This window comes from Cygnus olor, chromosome 2 (assembly GCF_009769625.2).
Source record: "Cygnus olor isolate bCygOlo1 chromosome 2, bCygOlo1.pri.v2, whole genome shotgun sequence".
Classification (NCBI taxonomy): domain Eukaryota; kingdom Metazoa; phylum Chordata; class Aves; order Anseriformes; family Anatidae; genus Cygnus; species Cygnus olor.
Genome location: NC_049170.1, coordinates 119,282,813 through 119,308,871, shown reverse-complemented (window position 1 = coordinate 119,308,871; position 26,059 = coordinate 119,282,813). Strand labels below are relative to the sequence as shown.

General features: G+C 39.5%; 1 protein-coding gene across 2 annotated transcripts in view; it reads left to right on the top strand.

Annotated features, from left to right (window-relative positions):
• The window catches only part of ATP6V1H (ATPase H+ transporting V1 subunit H), a 39,380-nt gene extending 26,036 nt beyond the window's left edge, over nucleotides 1-13,344 (top strand). Inside the window, exons 13-14 of one of the 2 annotated variants that reach the window (XM_040550429.1) lie at nucleotides 3,063-3,176; nucleotides 12,844-13,344. In XM_040550429.1, coding sequence (XP_040406363.1) covers nucleotides 3,063-3,176; nucleotides 12,844-12,904 — 175 coding nt within the window. In that variant the 3' untranslated portion in view covers nucleotides 12,905-13,344. Of the gene's footprint in view, nucleotides 1-1,623; nucleotides 1,811-3,062; nucleotides 3,177-12,843 lie in introns of those variants that run through there. The other variant, XM_040550430.1, reaches the window with a different exon arrangement.
• The last annotated feature ends 12,715 nt before the right edge of the window (nucleotides 13,345-26,059 follow it).

Below are 26,059 nucleotides of genomic sequence, written 5' to 3'. Positions count from 1 at the left end.
AGACTCACAGACTTTGTATAAGCAACTTGAACTGAAGGTATTTTTAGATAATTGGAACAAACTAACTGTGTCTACTAAGAAAAATCAGGTGTTCGGTATTCCACTTACACTGAGAAGTGCTGTGTATTTGCTGATTAGCTTCTGTGTCTTCCAAAAGAGATTTATGACAAGTGGTGTTGGAGTGGAGGCAATATATCTTCTAAGGTGGAAACACTGCTGCCTGCAAGGAGGCAAAGCTGGAGGATTAGTACTGAATATTCCTGTTTCAAGCTGCCCTGTCTGAAGCAATTTTATTAGATAGCTGCATAATCCTTAAGCAGCTTGCATGCATATTCAAGTGTAGTATAATGCTTGGTCTAGTACAGCCGTGCAGTTGCTGGACTGAAGCTATGCAGTCAAACGAGTGGATGAACAGAACCTGTATCTCTGCTTCTGGTTGGGAAAAAGTACTCCTGGTGGGACCTCAGCTCTGCTCAGCTGCTATACTACCTTCCTCCCGGGCTGGTAAACCTATTCAGAAGTGTATCCTCCTTCAAAAGGAGTGATCACTGGCAAATGACAGGTGTCCTCAATACCATTCTAACCCACATTCTTTTATCATGTTATAATATTTCTGTTGTTTTCTACATACAGACCGAGATTATTTAGGTTTGTGTTCTGAAGGACAAACTAAAATGTCTGTTTCTTTTAAGGAATTTCACTGTAATCCAACGAGTTCGCGTTAAACAATTTTAGGGCTAAAAGCTTAAAATACCAAAGGACTGTGTGTCAGTTCTCATTGAAAAGTCCATTTCTTAGCATAGTGGTATTTGGTATATAGCTATTTACTGCTCCCATGCTTGGTTGGCATTTCACACTTTCATTGTGTGACTCACTGGGAGAATGGATGCTCTTCAGTGGTTTAGAAGAGAGAATTCAAACGTCTTAAATAATTTTTTCTTCTAAGTGTTTAACCTTATCTCTTAAATGGATCCTCTTTAAGCCTTTGAAGGTTGAAGTGGATGATTAAATCCTGAAACTTTGAGTTCACCAGCTGCATGCAGCAGAGACTCAGGAGTTAAAAGGTCACCGACCTTCCTCTGTCTGACAATAGAAAATATTTTTTAAGTCAAATGCTACATTTTTGTTTGACTGTTCTCTAATGATGTCAGTTTACATAATTTTAACTTGCCTTTAATATTCTTCATCATAGTGCAGACTCTTAAGGCTGTACCACTGGGGGCTTCTAATAAGAGTCAGTAGTATGTGTTTGCTGAGAATATAACAGCAGAAATAAAGTAAGTATGTGATGTTTGCTGTCATTAAAATAAGCACAGATTAAACATCAGCCTCCACTACAGTTTGCATATGACTCAGGAGTTATCACTGTGTAATGTTGTTTACAGTCACTCCAACTCTGAAATTGCCTTTAATGTCCAAGAAATTGACACCTCAAGCTTTTCCCTTCCTTAGCTCGTGGTTCAGAGACAGGTTGGTTGCTTTTCCCTTTTTCACTTTAGTCTGTTTTTAGATATACACTGTAGATTTCATATTAATATATTTTGCTTTAACAGTCTAATCTGTTCTCATTTATCTTTTTTCCTCCCTCTCCCTTTAATATGCTATATTAAAATCTCTCTTCAGCATCCAGAAAACTTGTTTAAATTGCCCCCATCTTGTTGTAGTGCACTGTTGTTATTGGGAAGAGTCTCTGCAGAAGATTTACCAAGATTGTAACTGGCCAATTGAGCTCTATTTTACTTTAAAATGGCTAGAAGTTGAGGGGAGGGAAAACAACTTAAAAGTAGTGTGTTGAGCAGGTTAGAAACTTGAAGCAGTAAGCTTTACTGTGAACCTTCCTCATTAGTTGCTTACCTTTCAGACGAAAACATGTAGCTGGGAAGCGATTTGTACAATTAGGAAGTGTTGTGCAAGGGCAGTAACACCATTCTTGGGCTCTTCGTGTTCTCAGCCATAATGTCAGTGGTTGTCCTGTCATCTAAAATACTTCCATTTGATCATAGGTTTTTATCTTTTCATTTGATTCTTGCATGCTCCTTGCAAAAGGAAAGCTTTGAGTTTCTTGCCCCTTTTATCTCCTTTAACTTCCTGAAAATTCAGTGTTTAAATCAGTCCTGTAATGAGGAAAAGGGTCTTGATTATGTTTCATAGGCTTGTATTTGTGTGCAGTGGTTTTAGACTTAACTTGACAGAAATGTGAGAAATCCAAAGTCAGGAATACAGGTTTGATGAATTCATCTTGTTACTAATAACTTAGAGAATTCTCGGTGAGGATTTTCTGGCTTAAAGCAACTGCACTTTTCTGAATCTGTGCCTTTTGTATGAAACATCCTTGTGTTTTAATGCTGCTGGGAAATAATATTCCCTGGGGTTTCTGGGATAGTTTTTGTCTGAGTGATGAAATAAGAATTTTTTTCATCTCTGTTTTGTCTTTATACTGCTTTGCAGTTTACAAAAACACGGTGTGGCTGTGGCTCAATATAGTACAGTTTGTGTGACAAAAAGCCCTGTAAGCAGTACCAGTTTGATAAATGCCATGAAGATTAGGCTTGATCTTTAGGTATTGATATACCTAGCACGGTAAGCAGTGCTGGCCTGGATTAGACTCATTACTGGAAAAAAAAAAAAAAAAGTGTCACCTGGATATCATCAATTAATAGAGGGTGCTACCTCCCCCTAAATAATACTTGATAGTGCTGTACCCTGCCAACCTTCTCAAGGCAATATTGAATTCTTTAGCAAGCTGGGTAAAGTAAATGACCCTTCCTATGAAAAGGGCTTCCTGCCGGATAGATATTTTATTCCAAAATTTATGGTAGTGGTAGTAAACTTTTGTTCTGATGTTGTGGATTGTCCAAAAAATATAATTTCAGTAGGTAGTATGAGACTTCTGCATTGGTAACATGTCAAATAGGATGTATATGTTAGGAAATAAATACTTCTAATAAAATAATTAGAATACTGTGTTACTTTAACTTTTAATGCCCTGAACATGAAATGGTTGGATGGGAGAGCTACCCAGGAGCTAAGTAACATGAAAAAACTGTTCTTCTGTCTTTCAGAGTGATTGAACAACTTGGTGGTAAACAGCTAGTAATGAACCACATGCACCATGAGGACCAACAAGTTCGTTACAATGCACTGCTGGCTGTGCAGAAGCTGATGGTTCACAACTGGTATGTGAGGCTTGTTTAATATACTGCTAACAGTAGGAGATGTTGGGCTATAAAGAGAAATCAAAAACCAATTTCTTTAAGGGTGGTGGGTGAGAATAACACTTTAATATGGTGAAACTGCACTTGTTAAACGATAGAGTAATGTGGATAGTTCAGAAAAGCTTCTTCACCAAGAAGGAACAGGCCAAGGAAGTGGTCATGGCACTGAGCCTGAAGTTCAGGAAGCATTTAGACAACGCTCTCTGACATCTGGTTTGACTTTTTGGGTGGTCCTGTGTGGAGCCAGGAGTTGGACTTGTCTACGATGCTGATGTGTAGGATCTTAGCTACATTCTCTGTATGTTTTTATTGCTGTTGAATGTAGTAACTTGACCTTATGGGACCGAAGTAGTAAGTAATTCGGTTCAGTGAAATTCTGGACTTAGTTGAACTGCTTAATGCTTAATATGAGCTGCAATTCAGGCTTGCAAAACTATAAAGTCTTAAAAATGGTAAGAATGTCTGTAGGCAACCTGAAAACCTTACTAGTCTTGGCTGATGTAGTTGTAAGAATTGGTATTTCAAATATTTAAGTAACAGTTGTTTTGTAAAGTGGATGCTTGACTGTTTTCTTGCACTGTTGTTCTTTGCTCTGATCTTTTCCGTCTCTTTACACTGGTATTTTTCTGTTTCCATTTTAAGGGATGTAAGTGCAGTTTTTCTTGAGCCCATGGAGTACAAAGGCTTTTGGGCTGGCTGGTTAGTTGAAGTTGAAAACCACTCACCAGTTTCTCTTCCATCGTTTGCCTAGAATAGCATTTAAATGAGGCTTTTCATTTCATTGTTTGTCAACTAGTTCCCTAATAAAGCTCCAAAAATCTTCAAGTCTCGGAGTGTTCTGCCACAGAACTTGCTGGTGGGTCCCACCGCCTCTCCAGTGCCTCACCTATAAAGGTCCTGTTCTGTGTTGAAGAGCTGACTTTCTGAAACACTTCAGTGATCACGTACCTAATCAGCATGGCAGGTTACGTTGAAGTTATGCTACACATAAAGCATGGAGAGTTAAAAATACTGATTAGGATTTCTTAATCTGATTATTACTTAATATTTAACCAAAGCTCGTATTTCCAATCTGGCGTTACCTTATAGAAGGATAAAATGCAGCACTGCATCTGAGTATGTCAGAACGCAGATGTGAAGATAGAAACAACTATTTTAATTTTGAACGTAACCATTTTATTTCTAAAAGACTGTTTCTTGGAATTATCTATACATTTATTGGGTGTTCTTGTGTTTTTTTTTAAAATGCTGATTAGTGATAACAGTGTGAAAGTGGTAAGGGGAAGGAATTTTCCCAAGTATGTTCTGTAAGGTTCTTTGTGACCTACTTTCTGTAGAAGACAGGCTATCAAGGGTGACAGAAGCCTCCTGACCCCTTTCCCTGCAAAGTATCTTCCAATAAACAGTGCTAGTTTCCTCCCTTTCTTTTTGAAGTATTTGGTTTTCTAACTCACATGCATATTATAAAATTCATGTTGTCCTGCTTCTTCCTTTCATACTATGGGCGGCCTCCTATAACAGAGAAACACTTAAATGTTTAAATTATGTACTACAACAAATCCAGAGTGAATGTTCTCTGCCTGTAAGGACGACTTTGGTAAATAACATTGAATTTCCGAGTGTGTGGAGATGGGGATGTGTGGTGATGTGCAACCTAATCTGGGTGCAGTGCTGTGAATTGCACTCCACCCTGCTTGGCTGTGTTTAGCAGTATATTTTTCTTACTTTATGCTGTTTTGATATATTTGAAACATGCTTAGTATCATAAATTCTCTATTGCTAAATAGAGATCACAACGTGGAAGGGCTAGTTACTGAATTTGTCTTCTACGGGAGGAAAGGTCTTACTTGCAGTGTGTTCTGATGCCTTGAAAAATCTGGTAATAAAAATGTTAATTTTTGGTCTTTCTCCAGCATGTACCTCATTGGCAATCGAAGTTTTCCTGGATGCCTAGCCTGGCTTTTCTCATTTTCAACTTGAGTACTAATTTTAAATATATAAAATCTGCTATTCTGGATTAGTCTTGGCTCTTTTTATCGCATGAACACTTCACCCCTTGCTTTTCTTTCCCAGCTTGTGAACCTTTAGACTTGAGAATGAGGGATTGCAGTTAAATCTCATTTCAGATCTCCAGAGGTGTCAACAGAAAATTTGTTAGCACCATTTTCAGATTTGTATTGTCATCTCTCAAGGGAATTTTTTAATGCTTATTGGAAGGAGTCTCTGGGAGTGATTTGTCCTTGGCTCATCCATTACAAGGAGAACACTTTGGCAATGATATTGGATAGCTTGTGCTGGAGAAGTGATGCATTGTTTGTATGTAGGAAGATAAATTTGTCTTGGTATAGGTTTGGGTTTTGATATGAATTGGGAGCTCTTCAGTTTCATAGCTTATTTGAGGAGGAGAGAGAACTTAACTCAGTTCTTGAGTCTTTAATTGCTGCGTAGTGCAGTTCAAGTGCCTACTTGTTTAGCTTTGTTTTGTCATAATATGGATTAATTGTCAAAGGTTTGCTTACCTTGCTCTTCAGAGCTGGGGAAACAATAAGCATTTTTTCCCTTGCTTGCATGTATTTTAGAGTTCCAGTTATTTCTCTTGAGGCAGTTGTTTTACCTTGAATTAAATTTGTGTGATACAACCCTGCATTACTATTTGTGATGCATGCATGACAGAAGCGGTGTGGTTCTTCCTAGATCTGGAGCCTAATGGAGAAGGACAAGAAAATAAAGGCTTGCACTAGGCCTTGAAAACTTCTGGTACCTGAGTGAGGGAGTGTCATGAAGCAGCTGAAGTGGCATTCTGCTTAGAACACAGCTGTACCATTAGGCTGCTAATAACTCAACTTGAAGACAATTAACTTCTAAGTAATTTGAGTAGTTCATTACAGGCTGCTCGGCTGGCTTTTCCTTAGGGGATTTTAAGTCAGGGATAAATGGAGAAGAAATCAGACTGTCAGGCATTCTGTTTAATGGCAAAACTTCCTTGGCAAAGACAGCAACTGCTGTCAGTTTTTCTGATGAGGTAAATTCAGGTGAAATATTCTGGTTACATTTGCATGTTAAATGGTCATGCATTTGATGAAGCAGGTAGTGAAGGTATCTTTAGCATCGCTTAATATCTTTAAATGGTGACTTATTCTGTGCTTTAATTTCACTTAACTAAGTGTGTGTTTAGTCCTGGCACTGCTGATGATAAAAGCCTGTTACCGGCAGATGAGGGAGTTTGGAATGGAAGTAATGGTGTGGGTTTTTCTACTGTCCTGTTCAATTTATGCCTTCTCTGTGCGTGCGAAGCATCTTTGTTTTTGATGGTGTTCAGAGGCAATGCCCAACTTGACCATCCAACTTGACCGTTCTAGTAATAGGTACTGGTTTGGGGAATCTATTGCTGGGGTGATGTTTTCATGATGCAGAATAAAAAAAGTATCAAATTAAGTTCTAAAGTGGCAGGACTTACATATGTCCCTCATGGCATAACACTTTAATGGTCGAACTCGATGATCCTGAAGGTCTCTTCCAACCTAGATGATTTATTTTCCCAACTGTACAGATTGTGTGCTAAGTCAAGTGCTGTGCTGCTGTAGAAGGGAGGGTGGAGGGCTGACAAGTGGAGGTTACATGGGTGTACTTGTTATGACAAGGGAGTAACTGGCCTATTGTCAGTTAGCGGAGATGTGCCACTTGTGCTCTTTGTTCATGCAAGTGTGAAGTAAAATGTGGTAGCTTATCCTGTGTAGGTGAAACTTTCTTCAGTTTTCGTGCAAGCGCTGAAATCACAGTGAATCTGGCTGCAAGCTTGTTTTTCCTTTGGCTGAGTCAAGGTAATGGCTGAACTGGTAGCATCTTTGGCAGTTGCTCCTGTTGAAAAAAGTACTGAACTGTGCTGCACCTTTCTACTCATGCCTTAGTAGCGAGCTGCTGTTAGTGAGTGATTGCATCTCTTACCTCTGGGCTCAGGTGTGATGCCTGGTCTACCCAGGGACCTTTTACCTGCGTGGGCTCTAAGCTAGAAACCTCTTTCAAATGAATAGGCTTTTCAAATAAAATGTGATTCAGTGAATAGGCATCAATGTGCAGAGTATGAGGATGGAGAATGCTGAACAATGGGAGTTAGGATGTGTCACTGATGCACAGTCAAGTATGGTATTGGAAATAAAATTAACAAATGGCATGCTGAAGGAAGCAACACATTCAGGTAAGCTTTGAATATGCAACAGATTCATGTGCTATTTTCATAGTGCACATCCCAGACAAAATTACTTGCTTCTCATCTTTTAAAATGACTAGGTATGCAGAGAGACAGTAATAAAAAATCTGAAACTGCCTCGAATTTGCAGTATGCTATATTTAGAAGCTGTTGTTCTAGAGCTAGCACTGAACATGCAGCATGTCATTATTCTTTTCTTAGGTATAAATTTTGTTCTCCCAAGCCAATGTAACCCCTGAGATAGCTTCTGTACCTTACTTGCTCCTGGTAGCAAGAAGTGCAGCATGTAATGATAGTTAACTGGCAGCCATGAAGTTTGACCCTTCTTGTTTCTCCAGGCACTCAGACATATAATGCTTAACACAGTAGACTTCAATCCAAAAGGTTATATTTATCCTCTTTGGCCTTCGTTATCAGTGTTATTTCTTCTCAAACTTTTCAGCTAGTTAAATATTACTGAGAAGATTCTCTCATTAAAAAAAAGGTATAAAATTTTTGAAGAGTGTGGTTGCTAGGTAGAATGAGACAAATTAGGCAAAAATCCAATTAATTATAGGCGTACTTGATATTTAGCATGAGTGCTCCATCTTTTCATTTGGACGTAAATGTGTCTTTGTAAAGGTTCATCCAATATAGTTGGGACTGTGGTTTGTATTGTGCGTATGCTATCCAGGATCTTGCAGTTTATGATTATATTTCCTCTCATGAGATCTGCACCATTTATAAAAAACACTTTGATATTTCTAGACTTTCTATTGATGTGGAACAAATATTTTGCAAATATCGACTATCCTGCTCAGTTTGCTTTTTATTTTTTCAGAGAAATAATTTTCATGTGCTGTGGTGAATAATAGGGAAGAATGTCACCAAAGAAGTAATTTTCTGATAGTTTTTCTGATTTGTGTTCCTTTAAAGATGGACTAACTGGACTGGAAATTGGAATATAACCCTAGAAGGAATACTACTAAAACTGCAAAGCTTGTTCCTTTTAGCACATGACCTCTAGAAATCTGGTCTGTGTGTCTTAAAAATTTCCTATCATAAATTATTTGTTGTTGACAATGGTCCTTGACTGAATCTGAGAATTAGTATGAAATTTTCAGTTAGGGTCTTGTGCCTGTTTGCAGTTATCTCCTTACCCCATACTTGGTGAATTTGCTGGCTTAGGTGTTGGATCAGTTCCTTGTGCCTTTTCCCAAATGACCTTCCAGCATTTGTTGCAATTGCTGTAACATTTAAGCGTATCTTGGCTCCAGTGTGTTCATGTCTCTTGTATGCAAACAGAACCAATTAAATGAGCATAACTGAGTTAAGAAACAAATTAGAATAAGTGTTTGAGATGCAAGAAATTCTTGTATGCTCCTGTTTTCCTTTTCATGTTGGTAAAAGCACTTAGGATACCCTAGAAAACCTGTGTTTAAAGATAAGGTCTGAAAAAGGGGAAATTGTTAAAGGGGAAATTGTTAATGTGGAAGGACTTGGTTCTCTAATATGAATTAAAGGATTAATATGCAAATGGAAATGGCTTACACCTCACCTCATAGAGGGGAAAATGTGGAGTTTCAAGTTTTGTTGATCAGAGCTTTGGTTAAGTTATTGAGGACTTTTGAGTCACTACAAAGTGATATACTTAACTTGCATGTTTTGACACGCTTCCTCAGTGCAGAGGTAATATTTTGTGCTCTTGTAAGTTGAATTGATTGTTTCATGTTGGAATGCAGTTATCTGTAACTACAAGCTTGTCTGGATTAGCTTCATGTGCTTTATAAAGGTCTTTCTGCTCCAGTGTGAGGAAAACTGAAAAAGAGTAGAACTTGTTCCAAAGTGCTAAATTTGCAAATTTAAATCTCTGAGGTGCTTGGACCTTTTTGCTCAATTAATTTTACGTCTTGGTTATTAATGCTGGCTGGAGGATGAATTGCCTGCTTGTTCTGTGTTGGGTGGTTTCTAGTGCTGATTTGGAGTTAGTGCTACTAGGAACTGCTGCAAGGTACCCTCAGTACGTGAGAAGTGAACTCCGTAGATACTTGGCAGCCCCAGCATGGGGAGTGTACTGAAGCGTTGTGCTTACTGGTAAGTCTGCTTTGTGTGGAAAAGGGCAGAATTTTCCAGGTACTTGAGGAAGCACTGTTAAGTGTACAGGAGCTTTCCTTCATTTCCTTCACTTTCTGGACAGCAGTTAAAGCATAAAGCATGATATGTAAATGTGTTCAGTACTACTGATGCAGAATTTCATTTCCCTTCATCTCCTTAAATGATTCAAAAGAAAAATCAGCCTATGTGTGTACTGTGAAAATGTTTACTACTTCTGGCTTGTAGTGTTCTATCCTGTAATGCAATGCGTCTTTGAGACAAAAGGCAGTCCTCCAGTGGGAAGAATTGTTGGCTGAATTTGTAGACTGATTTGTATTTTGACAGTGTGTGTTATTTTTTCTACAACTTTGTACTTTGAATTTTGTGTGTCTTCAACATATCACTCAATATGTGTTCTTTAAGAAAGATCTGCTTGGCCTGATTAGAAGGGAAACATACAATAATTTGTAAGATTTGAGCAATGCAAGACTATGTGGGTGTGAAGGTCCCCAAAGCTGGTTATGTCAAATGTTAGCAGGATGTACTTAGCCTACAGAACGAGCTGATCAGGCATGTACAAACCTGTACCAGTAGTTGCCATGTTCATCTGTCATATACTTTTACTTCTGAGCATAACCATCTTAGAAACTTGATATGCTTGCAAAAGACCGATGCTTTTAAGAAAAAATAAATGAAGTTGGCCTTCTCCTGCAGCTGTGAAGGAAGGGAAGGAATAACAGTATGTTTAAGATGGGCAGAAGTGGTCCAATTCATGGGTATATATCTTATTTCAAAAATCACTTTAATTCCTCGTTACTTTCCACTGTAGTGTGCACCCCTAATCTGTGTCAGATGCTTCTTTAAATATTTTGTGAAGTGACTTGTTATCTTGGTGACAAGGTCTATTCATCTTTCATCCTACGCGATCTTCCAGTGCAGTGTTTGGAAGGCTTGCGTTCTTAAAGGTAACTTTAATTCTGTGTTGTGAACAATAGCTCTAAAATCCCATTTTGTATTTTAAAATTTAACTGAGGATAAGTGCAGGGTAAGTCAAATCTTAAACATTTGATCTGTAAGAGCATAATGATGGACACTTGTGCCCAGCTTGTGTGAAGACTGAAGCTTATAGTAATGCATAATCTCATGATGTGATGAAATACCCATGTGTAAAAAAAAAATATATATATATATGCACGCACTTAAATCTTCATGTATTTCAGTATGTATTTTAACGGAGGGAGAACAGGGGGCTGCTGAAGCTTGAGTTTTAGTGGAAGATGCGTGGGAGGTGATGAAAGGTCCTAGGTTAAGCAGTAAAACACATTTTGGAAATGATGAACTGAAGATTAACTGGTACTTCTAACAACAGCAGGTGGAAGTTGAATATGTCAGAGTGCTCATAAAACATTCTCCTGCTCTGCCTTTTCAAGAGCCATTTTTGCAGGGTACAGTGCACCGTGGTTGGATTTTGCTATGTCTTGAGTATGCTTCTGAACTGGCATAAGCCTTGCAATCTGTACTGTTAAGGATCGTTAGCTTGACTGATTTTCCTACTTCTAAATAATTACCTTGGAAATTCACATTCAAAGTGGTTCACATGTGCTTTAAGAATAAATAACTTGGCATGCTTGTGGTGCTTCAAGCAAACCTATCTATGTGCAAGCGTTAGTTGCTTTCAAGGCTTGGATGTGAGAAGAAATAGTAGAACTAGTGCATGCATGTAGGCAAGAACGAAAGAAAAAGAGCAGAAGGAGATTTGATGATTTTGGAAACCATTCCATAGTTGCTGGTGATGGTTTTGGATGGCTGTCAAATTTAACTTATTTTGGTGGTACGATTTTGGGTCCTGCCAAACCGTAAGAGAGCAATTTATTTCCTCCTTTGCCATCAGGAGCCTCTGTTTTGAGCTTGATAACCTATTTATTATGATCATTTATTATATCAGTTTTATATGATATAATAATATTATTATATCATTTATTATGATCATTTCTATTGAGTGCTAGCCTTAAAATACAGCAATTCTGCAGAAACACCTGATAAAGCTGTGAGTAAGGTGCTCAATCATAAAGTGTGGCTCAGCATGCAAATTGTTACTATCATTGCTTGTAGAGTTTGAAGCTAGTATTGTATTTTATAGGAATTTTGCTTTTCTAGCTGTTTTTAGCTTTAAAACAAATGCTGTTGGGTGATACAGGTGTGGTGCTAAACTTTATTCTGCAATAGAAATTGTTATGCATAGGGAATTGCAGATCAACAAGACACTAAACTGAAAAGCAATTTTTTAGAATGGGCAATAAGAACTGATCTTTCTCTTTTGGAGAAGGACTTTTTAAAGCAGAAGTGCATTCTCCTGAGTTAATTCTTTACTAAACTCGATTCTGAACATGCCTTTGCTTCTAGTGCTTAACTTGTATAGATTGAAACAGCTGTGTAGTGAGGAAAATGGTGGTTCAAAGTGTACGATTGGCAAGCGGAAAAATGCCTAGATTTCACAGATCTTGAGACCTCTCTTTCAACTGGTACAGCAGTGCAATTATTAATGCTTATTACAGAAAATGAATTTCAACCCACCTACTGTTAAAGACCTCTTTCAGCTTCCTTGTGCTTCTGTGAAGTGTTGAGCTGCTTTCACTGGAGACAGCGAAAGATGAGAAGACTCAGAATTGTGCAATTTTTCCATAGAATTTCAATATTGTTGCTAAAGCAAATGCTAAGAAGCTTTGGTGTTTATTCGATTGTTGAGAGGACAGATACAAAATAACTGCCAAGATAGACTTCAGAACAAATGGCAAAACCAAAAAATTTTAAGGGACCTGTTGGTATACAGCAGTGTTGACTTTAATACCTTTTATTTCTTCCAACTTGAAATTAAATTTCCTAAGTGCCTCTCTAGTTACAGGAAGACTTTGCTAGCGTATGGGTTAAACTGACAAAGTATTACTTGTAAAACAGCTGTGTGAACACATGAAGGAGATCCTTTTTAAATAATTTGCCACAGCCTCTAATATGTATATTCAGCAAGAAAAATCTGTGGGCTTCATGGGTGTTCTGTAACAGTTGGCAAGACTTGCGAATGTTACAGGAGGGCTCTTTCTTTTTCCAGAGGGTTTTTGCTGATGTTCAATTCATACTGTATTTTCAGAAGATTAGGTGTTGGATACCTAAAGCTTAGGTACTGTCATAGTAGCTCCAGTGACTGTCTGATGTTAGTAGACCCTATTTGAAGGAGCAACTCTAAATGTAAAATGTAAAAACTTTTCCCACTTCTTCTACTTTGTAATTCCCACCACCATCCAACTCCCTGTTCTCCATAATGTTTCTCAATCTATTTTTTTTGTATTTCAGGGAATACCTTGGAAAGCAGTTGCAATCAGAACAACCTCAAACGGCGACTGCACGGAGCTAAACACTTCCATCAGTGCATTGCAGTTCCTGCTTCTAACTAGAATATGTTTGTCTTTTAAATTAATTGTTAAATTAATTGTCCAAGGAAACAAATCTCATGGTCTTTGCCTGCTACTAGTGCGTAAGCCTTCCAACTTTCCTCCAGTGTTTTTGGCTTAGTAAAAATTTGTTCAGCTAGTTCTGACAAATATGGCTGTTATCTCTTCCTGTTATATTCTGAATGTATCTGAAAAAATGTGGCTAATATATTGCATTTGTTTTATGTATTTATTCTAATAATAAAGAATGCTACTAAAGGATTTTCGTTCCATGTCACAACCTAGAAAAAATGTTCTCTTCTCATAGTGGGTTATCAGTCTTGTCACTTTCCAGGAAAAGCAAAGATAAATCCACTTGTGTATCTCGAGAGAAATTAATAAAGCTTTGACTTGGTGTTCTGTAGGGAATGCCTGAGAACTGTTGATTATCAGTACTGAAATATATACCAACTCTCAAAACAATGTTAATACTGTAAATAAAAGAAATGTATGGGGGCAATTTTGGGTAGGAGACTTCTCTCTTTTGAGACTATATTTTAAAACAAGAAGGGGGCAAGGTGGAGGGCAGGGAGAAGACTCCTCTAATGAGAAGTGATACTTAAGGTTCTTAGTGGAGCTGAATAATAGCAGTGTTAAAATTGCAGATCAAAGATCAAATGATTTTTCATTTTAATAACAAAAGTGCAGTAATAGGTGAACTCAGAAGTTGATGGAGTGTTTCTGTTAATTATTAAAAATACTTGTAAATGCCGGGGTTTTGGTGTCATTCTAAAATCCACTGTATTCCATTTACATTAACTCAAGTTGTTTGGCTATCAAGTTCTTCTGTATTTTATAGCACCTAATAGCAAAGATGATGTAAGCATCAATGAATTGAGGATTATATAGGATTGAAATATGAAAAGCCTTATTGCACATACATGAGTTTGGCTACAGGCGCTTGCAACACCAAGCATGTTCTTGTGATTCACTTTTTAGGATTCCCTTTTTAGAAGGGAAAGAGATGAGAGAATGTGACTTAATTTCATGTGTGGTGCAAGTCTCCGAGAAAGCTTAGGATATTTTGTCAAGCAAAAAAACAAACTGGGGAAACTTCTTTCGCAGTCTGGGTTTTCATTGTATGTAACTAAAGTTTGACCACTGTTGCAAAGGGGGGAGAGAGGGCTGATGGATGACAATTTGTGATGACTTCTTGGATTAAAATTGGATTATGTAGATTAATGACTGCTTACTTATGCATGTATGAAGTAGGCATTGATATTGTGGTTGTTATCATGAGAATAGGATAACAAGGCTTGAATGGAATTAAACTGATTTCAGTACGTGTGAGGTTTACCTAGGTGGATCTTATCTTGATGGTGAATGTTCCCACACTGAGAGATGCTGGTGAGCTGGGAAGCTGTTGGAAGAGTAAGGATGCATGCATACGCAGACACAGCCGTTAGTGTCTTGAGTCAGTTGAGTGGTCTTGAAATAAACTGGTCCAAATAAACTGGTCCTCCCTGATTTCACACTTGGATTTGCATCACACATTGGTGTTGGTACACAAATGGGGTTCTTTGATTCAGCTTCAGGATGCACATCACATGTACCTTGGTTACTTGGCAAGCATACAGTCCGCTGAACCAGGTAAGAATTTGTTTGAAATAAAGCCCTTTGAAATGCATGTGGAATGAAGACTGGCTTAAGGCAATTGGCACTGCTCTACAAATGAGGCTCTTGGGTCACCCTGCTTGTTGTTGTAAATGTATCCCAAGACTGACATTGAAGGTGTTGTAAAGGGTTGGTCTTAGGGTTACAGCTATAATGTTGGGCCCAGGGTGATGGAGCATTGATGGGGAGGTATATCCACGTCTGCAGAACTAGAAGTCTGTGGTGTTTTCCTCTTTAAAGAGTTGTCTAAGGAGAATACAGAAGAACTGCTTGGTAGGAAATTGGGGTTTGAGTTGCACGAGTAAAGGAAATGAATGCTACTTAAGGCAACCACTCCAGCTTTTTTTTTTTTTTTGAGAGGTGGGAATAACCAGGCAATTTGTAACATGGAACACCTTTTGCTTACAGGGGTTGTCCTCAAACATCTAAATGTTATGCTTGTCTATTGTATTGGGTATATATGGCAAGGTTTTGGTGGTGGGGGGCTGCAGGAGTGACCTCTGTGAGCAGAGCCCAGCAGCTGCCCTGTGTCAGATCAAAGCCAGCTCCAGCTGGCTCCAAAAGGGACCTGCTGCTGGCCAGAGACAGGGACCAACACCAGCTGGACCTCTGGGAGAGCAGATGTACAGAAGGGGAAAAGAAAACCTGCTGTGCAACAGCAGCATGTGGGAGAGAGGAGTGAGAACCAGCCCTGCAGCCCCCCAGGTCAGTGCATCAGGAGGGCAGGAGGTGCTCCAGGCACGCAGCAGCAGTTCCCCTGTGGCAGTTCCCCTGTGGCCTGTGGAGAGGCCCCTGGTGGAGCGGGCTGTCCCCGTGCAGCCCATGGGTCCCACATGGAGCAGATCTCCATGCTGCAGCCCGTGGAGGAGCCCCCGGTGGAGCAGGTGGATGTGGCCTGGAGAAGGCTGCGGCCCGTGGAGAGCCCCTGCAGGAGCAGGCCCCGGGCCGGAGCTGCAGCCCGTGGAGAGGAGCCCACGCAGGAGCAGGGGGTCTGGGGGGAGCTGCCGCCCGTGGGGGACCCGTGCTGGAGCAGTTTGCTCCTGGGGGATGGATGGAGCCCGTGGTACGGAGCCATGTGGGAGCAGTTCTTGAAGAGCTGCTGCCTGTGGGCAGCCCCCGCAGGCTCAGTTCGGGAAGGATGGCATCCCGTGGGAGGGACCCCACGTGGAGCAGGGGCAGAGAGTGACCGTGAAGGAGCGACGGAGATGAAGCATCAGGGACTGACCGCAGCCCCTGTTCCCCTGCACTCCTCGGGGACAGGAGGTAGAAGAGGGTGGGTGGTAAGAAGTTGTTTTAGTTTGTTCTTTCTCACTGCTCTAGCTCATTAGAAAAATAAGTAATAAATTTCTCTAGTCTCCCTATGCTGAGTCTGTTTTGTCTGAGATTATAATTATTGTGATCTCCCTGTCCTTATCTCAACCCTTGAGCCCTTTCTATTGTATTTCTCCCCATTTCTCCCCCTTTCCCTTTGAGGAGGAGGAGTGAGAGAGGGGTTGTGGTGGAGTGGTGGAGCTGTCCTGTAGCTTTTAAATGTGGAAATCGGGGAACTTGACCAAAAGCATTCATTGAATATCAACTAATTCATAAAACTTTCTGCTATGTAAGTTTTTAGTCTGAAAAGTTCTGATTAGCTTTAGCTCTTAGTAATGAGCACTGTTTTTACTATTCACCTGTTTGCTCACTTAACTTGCTCAGTCACATTCTCCCAAAATCTGGCATGTGGAATATAGGCAGATGCCATGGTGGCAGATTGAACGCTTCAGGGCCCTGTGATGACAGCGTGGGTAGAGCTTGGTTTTCGGAAGAGAAATGTGTGCCAGCAGCTTCTTTCTATTGCTCTGGTGATATAAAGGTCTAGAGATTACTGGAGGTCGTCTATGACAGACCAGATGACTACCTTGCTCCTAAAGCAAGAAATTAGAGTTACCTTCCTCCAAATCAGGGTAATAAATCTGTTTATGAATACTCTTTTTTTTCCTAAATTTGTTTGCACTCTTACTTTGATTCCAAGAGTTTAATTTTCCTATAACGAAAGTAACTGCATCTCTGAAATCTTTATAAGCAGACTTTAAATTTTCTTCATTTGAGGTTTCTTTTGCTTTTCATGATACATCTGCTTAAATGATTTTCTCTGAACTTTTGGTCTCCGGGTCTGAAATCTTAAGTGGAAATAAATGAGTAAATTTGCAGTATGCAACAACCATAAAAAGAATTAAAACCTGTCATAAATCAAAGCAGAAGAGATAGAAGGGAAACATGAGGAAGAACAGTGCTGCCTTCTGGAAGTAAACCAAGAAAATGCTTTAATGATATGCTTAGTGCATTTTTACTATTCCTACAAGCCTTTAGAGATCTGGCCTGCAGTTGGATGAAGGGGTGAAGGGGAAGCCAATTCTTGGTCATGGCCATTGTGTGCTACTTTCTCACACCAAAACAAACAAGGGCTGAGCAGGAGGTGGACTGCGTGGGCCCTAGGTGGGCCCTGCTGCTCATCGGAATTGCAAAAAATATCTTTGTGCATCTGCATGAACAAATCAAGTTTTACAGTTTGCCGTACTTGGACCTGCTGGGCAAACACTCTTTTTCTATGAGTTTTCCATGCTAGTTTTAGCCCAGTAAATTACAAAGGGTCTGAAGGAATTCTCTTGACTCATCTCTATCCAAAAGCTTTCATTTCTGCTGAAGGAGCAGCCGAACGTGAAAAATGTGCTAAAAAACAGTTAACATATTTAAGAATATTTTCCATGACCTGCCCCTGGGCCTTACTGCTGCTTGAAAGCTAGGTTACTGTACAGTAAGGAGCATAATAACAGAAATGGAATAATGTGTAACTGTTATGCAGCGTCTTTCTGTTTCTATTCTTCGGTTGTACCCAAGAAAATTTCTGCGCTTTGAGAACCTAATTTTTATTGAAGGAAACAACTCCTTTTTTAAAAGCTCTTTATGTAAATGTTGGCAGTAGGAACATTTTTTCTTTTTCAATCTGATAATATCACAGATTTTCCCAGAAGTGCACAATTTGTGTCTCTGTGAGAAAACTAAATCTGCAACAAAGAACAATTACATTTTTCGTGAGTCATTATGGTGTCCTTCCGTGCATATTCATGATATGATTTTTTTTCAAGGCTCTTCAGTTAGTATGCCTTGTCTGGATTCTTTGTAGAGACAAAGCTTAAAAATTAAATATCTTTTTGAATGCAGTCATAAGCTACTTTAATAAGGCCACATGCATATGGCTCATAAAATGGGCGAAAAAATCAGGTAGCTGATTGTGGCAATGACAGTTGTAACCTACTGATTCAGAAATTCCAGAACTACCATGGTATCAGATCCTTTTGGGGTAGGAGAATGTAATCAAGTTGCAGACTTGAAGGTCATTGTTCTTTAGATAATTTAAATGAAAAGAAAGTGGTGCAAAACAAGCCTATTCTATCAGGTTCAGTTGGCTAAAATACAGCTTCAGATAATGAGTCTGCCACTGTGGGGATCACAGCTAATAGCTGGATTGTAGATGTGTACAAATGCAAAACAAGATACATTAGTCATCAAAAAGGTGAAAAAATTTTGACATAAATACCAATTAGAAAAATAGTTCCTAGAAATGTTCTTTTTTTTTTTTCTTCTAAGCCTTTTCAGTGTTGCAACATTTTTTTTTTTTTTTTTGGCTAAGAGATCATACAAAATTTTAATCTGAAAGAATCACTTTGTATTTGGCTTCCCCAGCAAGTGCAGTTGAATTCAGATGCTTCTGTCCTATCCAGATGCATACGTATGAGAACACTTTTTTTTAAACTGTAGTTTTAACAGTTGATGGAGAATTACAGAACAGATTAACACATTTGGTAATTTACATTTCTAAAGTTTTCTTCAATATTTTAAATCTACAAAAAAATGATCATAGCTGTTCTGAGTAAGGCTATGTAAGGAAGTTTGAGGAGCAGTAGGATATGTGATCACAAAACTTTGCATCATCGTCATCAGTTAATAATTAAGATACTGAAATACATCTCAGATGTCTTAAACGGGTGAATTCCTTTTATAGAGAAGATTCTTATTATGAAGTTCAAAAAATTGTATATCTTGTGTTATCGTGGAATGTCACTCCTCTGTTAGTATTCCGGTTCATAGTGCTATCCATTTTTTTCTGTATTATATCCTAATTCTTTTTAGAATTGGTGATATTTCCCATCACCAGTTTCCAGCCACTCAATGCTTTATGCAAAAAAGAACCATCATCTTCATAGAGTGTTTGAGATTATTAAGCAGAACTTCTACCTATGATCCTCTTTACTGGGTGGTCTTCAGTGCTTCATCAGTTGTCATCACTATTTTCTCTTCCTTTATTTTTGAGGAATGAGGACTGCTCATTCATCATCTTGGATGAGGCACTTTTTCTGTTTAAAGCCTCTGCTAACCTAACAAGAAAACAAAAACATTTTAAATTGGTAGTTTACTTAATAGAACCTAGTAAAGCAGGTTGGGTTTCTAAATGTGTATTTTGAAAAGATGGAGATGCTTTTTCTTCAGCAATGGGAACACCTCTGGCTGCCTGTGAGACTGCAGTATCAAGATGGTGTAATTTAAATTTTAACTCTTCTATTTAAGTGTTGTAGGCAGATATAACTAATTATGACCTAAGTTAAAAAAGCCAGCTTGTACTATGGAGTAGTCCTAAATCACCATGAAACAATAAATAGGATACTTGAAATGAATTTTTAAATACATTTCTCTCCGCCTCCTGCCTCAAGATGGCTTGAGAAATAGATGTCAGAAAATGATGATGATTCTGAAATATGTGTTCTTGAAGACCTTTTTCATGTATTGCTTGTAATAGAAGTATTTTGTGTTCTTTGTGGTCATGTCTCACAAGGTCCAGGATGCACAGTATTAGCAGCATGAGACTTGAAAACTAATTGGTGTGCATTGGCCTCCATTGCCAGACAGGATTAGGTAATACACTCTCAATTTAAAAGAAATTTATAAAATATAAAAATATTTTAAAATTACTTTATATCTCATCAGTTCCCTTTTTACCATAAATCACTAACAGTGTAGTGTAAACCAGTTCTAGAGAAACATTCTGAAATGACCTCTACTGCAGCTTATGTAGGTGATGTTAATGACATATACAAAGGCAAGTTGAATCTTAGTCAACATAGACCGCTCTGTGCCATCTACTCCTTCTTCTGCTCAGTATCTCAAGCTGAATTTCATTTGAAACGTGCCATGTTTAGCTGTTTGCTTCTGCCTTGTGCCCAGTCTGGATGCCACAGAAATAATTGAACTGGGGGTGTTTGTCAGGTAAGTGGATTCCAAAAGAGATCAGTGAATGGAGGATGATTGCTCAAGCTGCATTGCAGTTGCAGACAGTTTGGATGGCTTTGCATATTTTTGTAAAGATTTTTTTTTTTCTTTCTATGCACGAAATTGCATCTTGCTTACCTTCGGAAAAACACAACAAACCAACCCCCTTGAGAATATATGCTGAGGCGCTACTATAGCATCTGTGTAGTAGTAGTTTTGCTGTTCTCCTAAATGCACCTTATCGTACTTCCATGCTGAGTCTCGATACAAATGCAGACTCCCAGGATGGTGAAGAATTGCTTGCTATTTTCAGTTAACCTTTGGGCTTTCTGGGAGGCTGGCGAAGAAACAGAGGGGGTTGCATGGCCTGTTCTGAATATCTCATTGCTGCCAACTTGCTTCCATCTGTACTTGGATGTACAGCTTCATTTTTCTTTCTTCCGATATGACCAGGAAAAGCTGCTCCCCACCCTGAGGCATAAACACCAGGCAAGCCAGGAGAGGTGATGTTTCCTCCTGTTATAGTTATGGCTTAGGAGCTCCATGCAGCTTTTCCAGGGGTGAGTGTTGTTTGTTCTTCCTTTAGAGCTGTTTTTATCTCGATTATATTTTTCCTATTATATGAAGCTGTTAGAAATTGCAGATAAAACTTCTCATTTTATGGAGTGGCAGGCAAGCTATTTCCAATCTGAAGCGCCTGGGGCGGGAGTGAAATAGAGCCACACATCATAAAGTGACACTTCTGAGACTTGCTCATGACTTGATAAGTGTCCTGACTTTGATAATAGTGTCTTGGCTTTCTACCTGTGGTCTGAAGTAGGTGTCAGGTCTGAGAGAGATCTACCTGTATGTGGGGGGCAGCATGGGCTGGTTGGGATGTGTAAGTACAAATATCATCTTTCCTGGGCCCAGTGTGCTGGATGAATTCCTGGTATTCATCTTTAATTAAACTGATGCCTGCATACATAAAATACTGGGTATATAATATAATAATTCCTAATACTATGTATAACAACTTCTGGTTTACTTTTAAAGGGGTTCCTCACTGGTGACCAAAGGTCAAACCTTTAATGTTTTTGCCGAGCCTTTGGAAACTGCTGTCAGACTGTAGCAACTCATCATTCCACTTGAGGTACCTGCTTGCTATGGTACTTTGGATGCAATAACTGCCACAGAAAGCTTTAGGCTTTTACAGATGGGTCACCATAGAGCCTCTCTAAATGTCTGGGAATTTGCTTACTGTAAACATTACTTTTTGCAAAAACACATGCCCTTTTCCCAACATCGTTGAAGTGGCAGAATGGAGATGAGTGTCTAGTAACTAGTAAGAGAGTGATCAAAGTAGAAGGCAGATGGTGCTTTTTCTCAGCACAACTTTGCAGTGAAGGAGGGAAAAATAAAGGTTACAGTATTATCAGGAGCTCTTGTCTAGCAAGAAAATGAAACCAGTGCTTGGAAATGCTATTTAATCACCGCTGTTGCAGCACAGGGTTTATAAAAAGCCGAAGAGGCCAAACAAAAACCATTTGTGTTCTGATGTAATTTATTATGAAAATAGTTGTTATGCGATGTGGAGAGAGCAGGTTCCCCAGTTAACTGGCCGTGCAGCCTCCCTTCTGGGCTGCAGCATCAAGAGACCCCGTTTTGTACAGAGCAGCAAGGCTTTGATGGGAGGGCCCAGCTTTTGGAAGAGGTGCCAGGAGCAGTGTGTGGCACGGCCTGGTAACCCCAGGCTCACCAGAGTGTTAGGCCAGCACGCACAGGGGCCCTGTGAGGGACTGGTGGTGCTCTGCTGTACCACTAGGTTGCTCACACCGTAAGAATTACTGTTGATTTCATCCCTTTTAGAGGCTGATTCCATAACCTGGTTTCCAAGGGCAGATCCTTGCAGCAACCTCTCCTGAACTGCGGGATTCAGACTACTGCCTGTTTGTGCCCATGATGATGTTGCAGCAGGGCATGGAAATAAAATACCTTCTCACACAAACAAAAATCTTATTCTTGAGTAACATGCACATAACTAATGAGCTGGTGCATAACTGGAGATTTAATTACCAAACTGATATGCTATTGTCGTTGGGTCAGGTCTGTGGCTTTCTGGGGAAGACTGGTATTGTATCTAAATTAAAAAAAAAAAAAAAGTGTTTTAATTAAGATGTTTACACACACAGCTTTTTTGTTGTTGTTGCTGTTATTGTTTTGTAGAGGAGCAAAACAGCTCTTGTAAATGTGATACTTCACAATCATCTTGTGACTGAGTCTGCTGTTTGGACTTTTTTCCACACAGAATGAACCACCCTGCAGTATGACAATATGCTTCCCTGATTTTGTTACCTGAATTTTTCTCTTGCATCCAAAGAATTATGTGGCCAAATATGTCAATCTTCACTTCCTTCTTACCTAAGCGACATAGGATGGTAATTTAGAAATGCATTACTCCATTTCTATGGTAATGTTTTCTTCTTGAAGAGAAAAGTCAGTTCTGTTGTCTCTGAGTTGTTGTTTTTTTCCCCAGGAAACTGTTTTCCTTTGAATATTTTCTGTCTCTGATGTAACTGCTACTATGTTCTGTTAACATCACACAGCTATACTTGTTTCATCATTGCCTTCCTAGTGGTCTCTTAATTTATTTGATGCATATGAAATTGAAGATATGAAGGGAAGATGAAGATATGTAACATTAAATAAACCTTAAATTTGAGATAATTTGAGTGCTACCTTATTTACTAATCATTAGTCCTTGATGTCAGTGCCCTTCCTGTGCTGACCCATTTCATGTAAATATTAGTGCTGTCCAAAATTATTTTAGGTCCCGTCTGTCCATCCTCCCCTATTTCAGTTGTCCACTCTGTTCAGTCTACATGGGCAGATAAGACAAAACACAGGCTTCTGTAACTTAATTCTTGACTTAGAGTAAATGAGAACCATCTGTGTTCTTAATGAAAGCGACTAGTATAATCCTGCAAAAACTTGTCAGGGTTTGGAAGGTTATTGAATATAAGGGTAGGATTTATTTTTTTTGTGTTGCTAATTTTGCTAGCAGAGCAGATGAAGCTCTTCTGGTAGTTCTGAAGCTAAGAAGAGGTTAACTTCTGCTTTTGTTCACAAGACTTAACAGTATGTTAATGTGTTGTCCTGAAATGCAGGATTTTTATTACATGCATGTGGTTGCATAGCAAGATTTGATTAAGAGGTTTTGCAGTCCTTTTCCTGAACTGAACTGCACTGAAATCACAGAATCATCTAGGTTGGAAGAGACCTCCAAGATCACCTAGTCCAACCTCTGACCTAACACTAACAGGTCCTCCACTAAACCATATCACTAAGCTCTACATCTAAATGTCTTTTAAAGACCTTCAGGGATGGTGACTCAACCACTTCCCTGGGCAGTCCATTCCAATGCCTAACAATCCTTTTGGTAAAGAAGTTTTTCATAATATCCAACCTAAACCTCCCCTGGCGCAACTTTACCCCATTCCCCCTCGTCCTGTCACCAGGCACGTGGGAGAATAGACCAACGCCCACCTCTCTACAGCCTCCTTTAAGGTACCAATAGAGAGCGACAAGGTCGCCCCTGAGCCTCCTCTTCTCCAGGCTGAACAATCCCAGCTCCCTCAGCCTTTCCTCATAAGACTTGTTCTCCAAACCCCTCACCAGCTTCGTTGCCCTTCTCTGGACTCTCTCGAGCACCTCCATGTCATTCTTGTAGCGAGGGGCCCAAAAAATATTTCCAAAGTTTAATGGGCTGCTGTTAATGTAGCATAAAATTGTCTTTTTGCTAAAACATGTTTGGGTCACAAGTTCTTGGTGATTTTACCTTAACAAAATTACTTAGATATTATGGTATTGGTAACTACTCTGAGTATGATACCAGTTCTCCAGTATGTTTACCTTAAAAGCAGATAATTAGTAACTGTTGAACTAATGATGCTAACAGGAGACTCCCTGAGAGAATGAGCTGGGGGCTGGCGGGTTCCCAGTCCGAAATTGTAGTCACCATCTTTGGAGGCCTCTAGCTTGTGGACAGTGGAACTGATGCTGGAAACTGGACATGTACTGATGCATTACTCTTTACTTTACACAGAGCATTAAACATTGAGGCAGAGAGTGGGAAAAAGCACCTGCTTTGGGCACAGAAGGCAGAGGTTGTACCTATCTTACTGAATCAGTACCTATCTCAGTGAATCAGCTATATGAAATGAAGCTGTTGCAGCAAAGCAGATGGAGAAGCTTCCAAGGAAGTCCAGGCTGGAGCTCCCACCTCCCTTCTGGAGAGAGAGGACTGGTTTCAAACTCAAATTAGGCAGATGAGATATTTGAACAGTAGCGTTCACAACCTGATGAGTCTAACCACTGTTTTGAGGCTTGCTGATTTTTCTGTTTTGACCTAAGTTCCTAAATAGCTTAAATGCTTTGGAGTTAATGGGAACTCCGAAGTGTAATAAGTAGAACAGAAATTAAATCCAGCCAGGCAAACCTGATTTCGTCTTATAGGGCATTAGAAGTTAATCCACTTAACACCTAGATAGGAGATATCTCCTGTGCGCACAGAAGAGCTAATATAATATTGTCTTGATTTTTAATGTGGTGCTTTATTGTTTCTCTCTTAACTTTGCTGTAAAATTTCATTCAGTTGGATAGAAGTGGTATCAAGTGGATTGCTACAGAAGTTACTGGATTTGAGATGAAGTTTGTTCATAAAAATGCCTATGAGCAAGCTGTGATTCCATCAGTGCTTCTTTATTCGTTAATTTGACTTAATTTTCTCTTCAGAACTATGTTTTGCTACTTTCTGTGTTATTGTTAGTAGCAGTTATGTAATTAACTGATGTTAAATTTGAGTTTGATGAGCTGCTGTAATTATGTAAGTCACAATCTATCACTTATATATCTTGACTGGACTAAAACAACATTGTAATTAGGAGAAGAACTGGAGGCTACAGGATGGGGAGAAGCATTTGACTCCTGGGGAGCAGCCATAAATGGAGAGGATCAGGAAACTTCTCTTGACCTAAACAGTATCTGAAATGTCAGCCCTAAACACAATGGCCTATTTTTATTTCTGTTCTGAGTTTGGATGTTAAATGAGATCTTCTTTTGCAAATAATTTATATTACAGTAGTTTCTCCCTACACCCAATGGGGGCTGTTGCCCTTTTCGCTCAGCAATGTGCACTCTAAGAGCATCTTGCTTGTTTGCCTGAAATAGGGCCCATCATCCCATATGTGCTGTACTAGCTGCAGAGCCTTGGTGGTTTAAATGCTGAGCACTTTGAGTTATAATTATATCTTGTCTATATGCAATATTGTTTTCTTGTTCTGGGAAGCAGACAAAAGAAATGTGATTACATTCAAGACAGTCATTTGTTACACAGCCTCCTTTAGGTACATACGCTACAGCATAAACAGAATTGCCAGAAGTTATGGACAGCGACAAATGTGGATTTGGTAGGGGGGCAGATCTCAGTATTAGGAGGGGAAAAAAAAAAAAAAAAAAACTGTTCTGATAACTTTTGATTGATACATGCTTTTCCCTGTGAGTAGCTGTCAGCTGGGCCCTTTTGGGAAGAGTCATCAGCTTTGCAGCCCTTCTGGTTACAAGTCGATGATAACTTAAAGATTTCTACTTATGGGTTATGGCAAATCTGCAAGATGTTTTCACCTTTCAGGCTGAGAAACAGCAACTTCTCCCCTGTTCAGTCTATGGCTGACTGTGATTCAGGCCTGAACAGAAGGACCTAGGTGCTTAACTCCTGAGTCTTGCTGGGAATCTTGGCAAACCCAACAGGGAAGGTAGAGGAGGACAGAGCTGCCAAATGTTGCTTCTCTATCAAGGGGGAGGCCTTGGGCCCTTATACTGACTCTGCAGGTTGTATTATCTTAGCTGCTCAGTTGTGTTTTTGGTTCAAGAATTTGTATCATTTTATGACCTGAGTTGCATAGATAGGGGAAAAAGATGTTGTCAGTGTTCCGCAGGCTTTGCTATGCCCGGCTTATCCCGTCCTTCTGGGGGTATATCTGCACTAGCCTTTGGAAAGGCAATAGGCTCTGGCTGCCCAAGAAAATGGGTGTCTTACAGCATCTTAAATCCTCAGATTTTCTGCAAGAGCTGTTGGAGCAGAGCTCCTGTTGTTAAGCTTTCTGTGGACTAACTATGGAAAC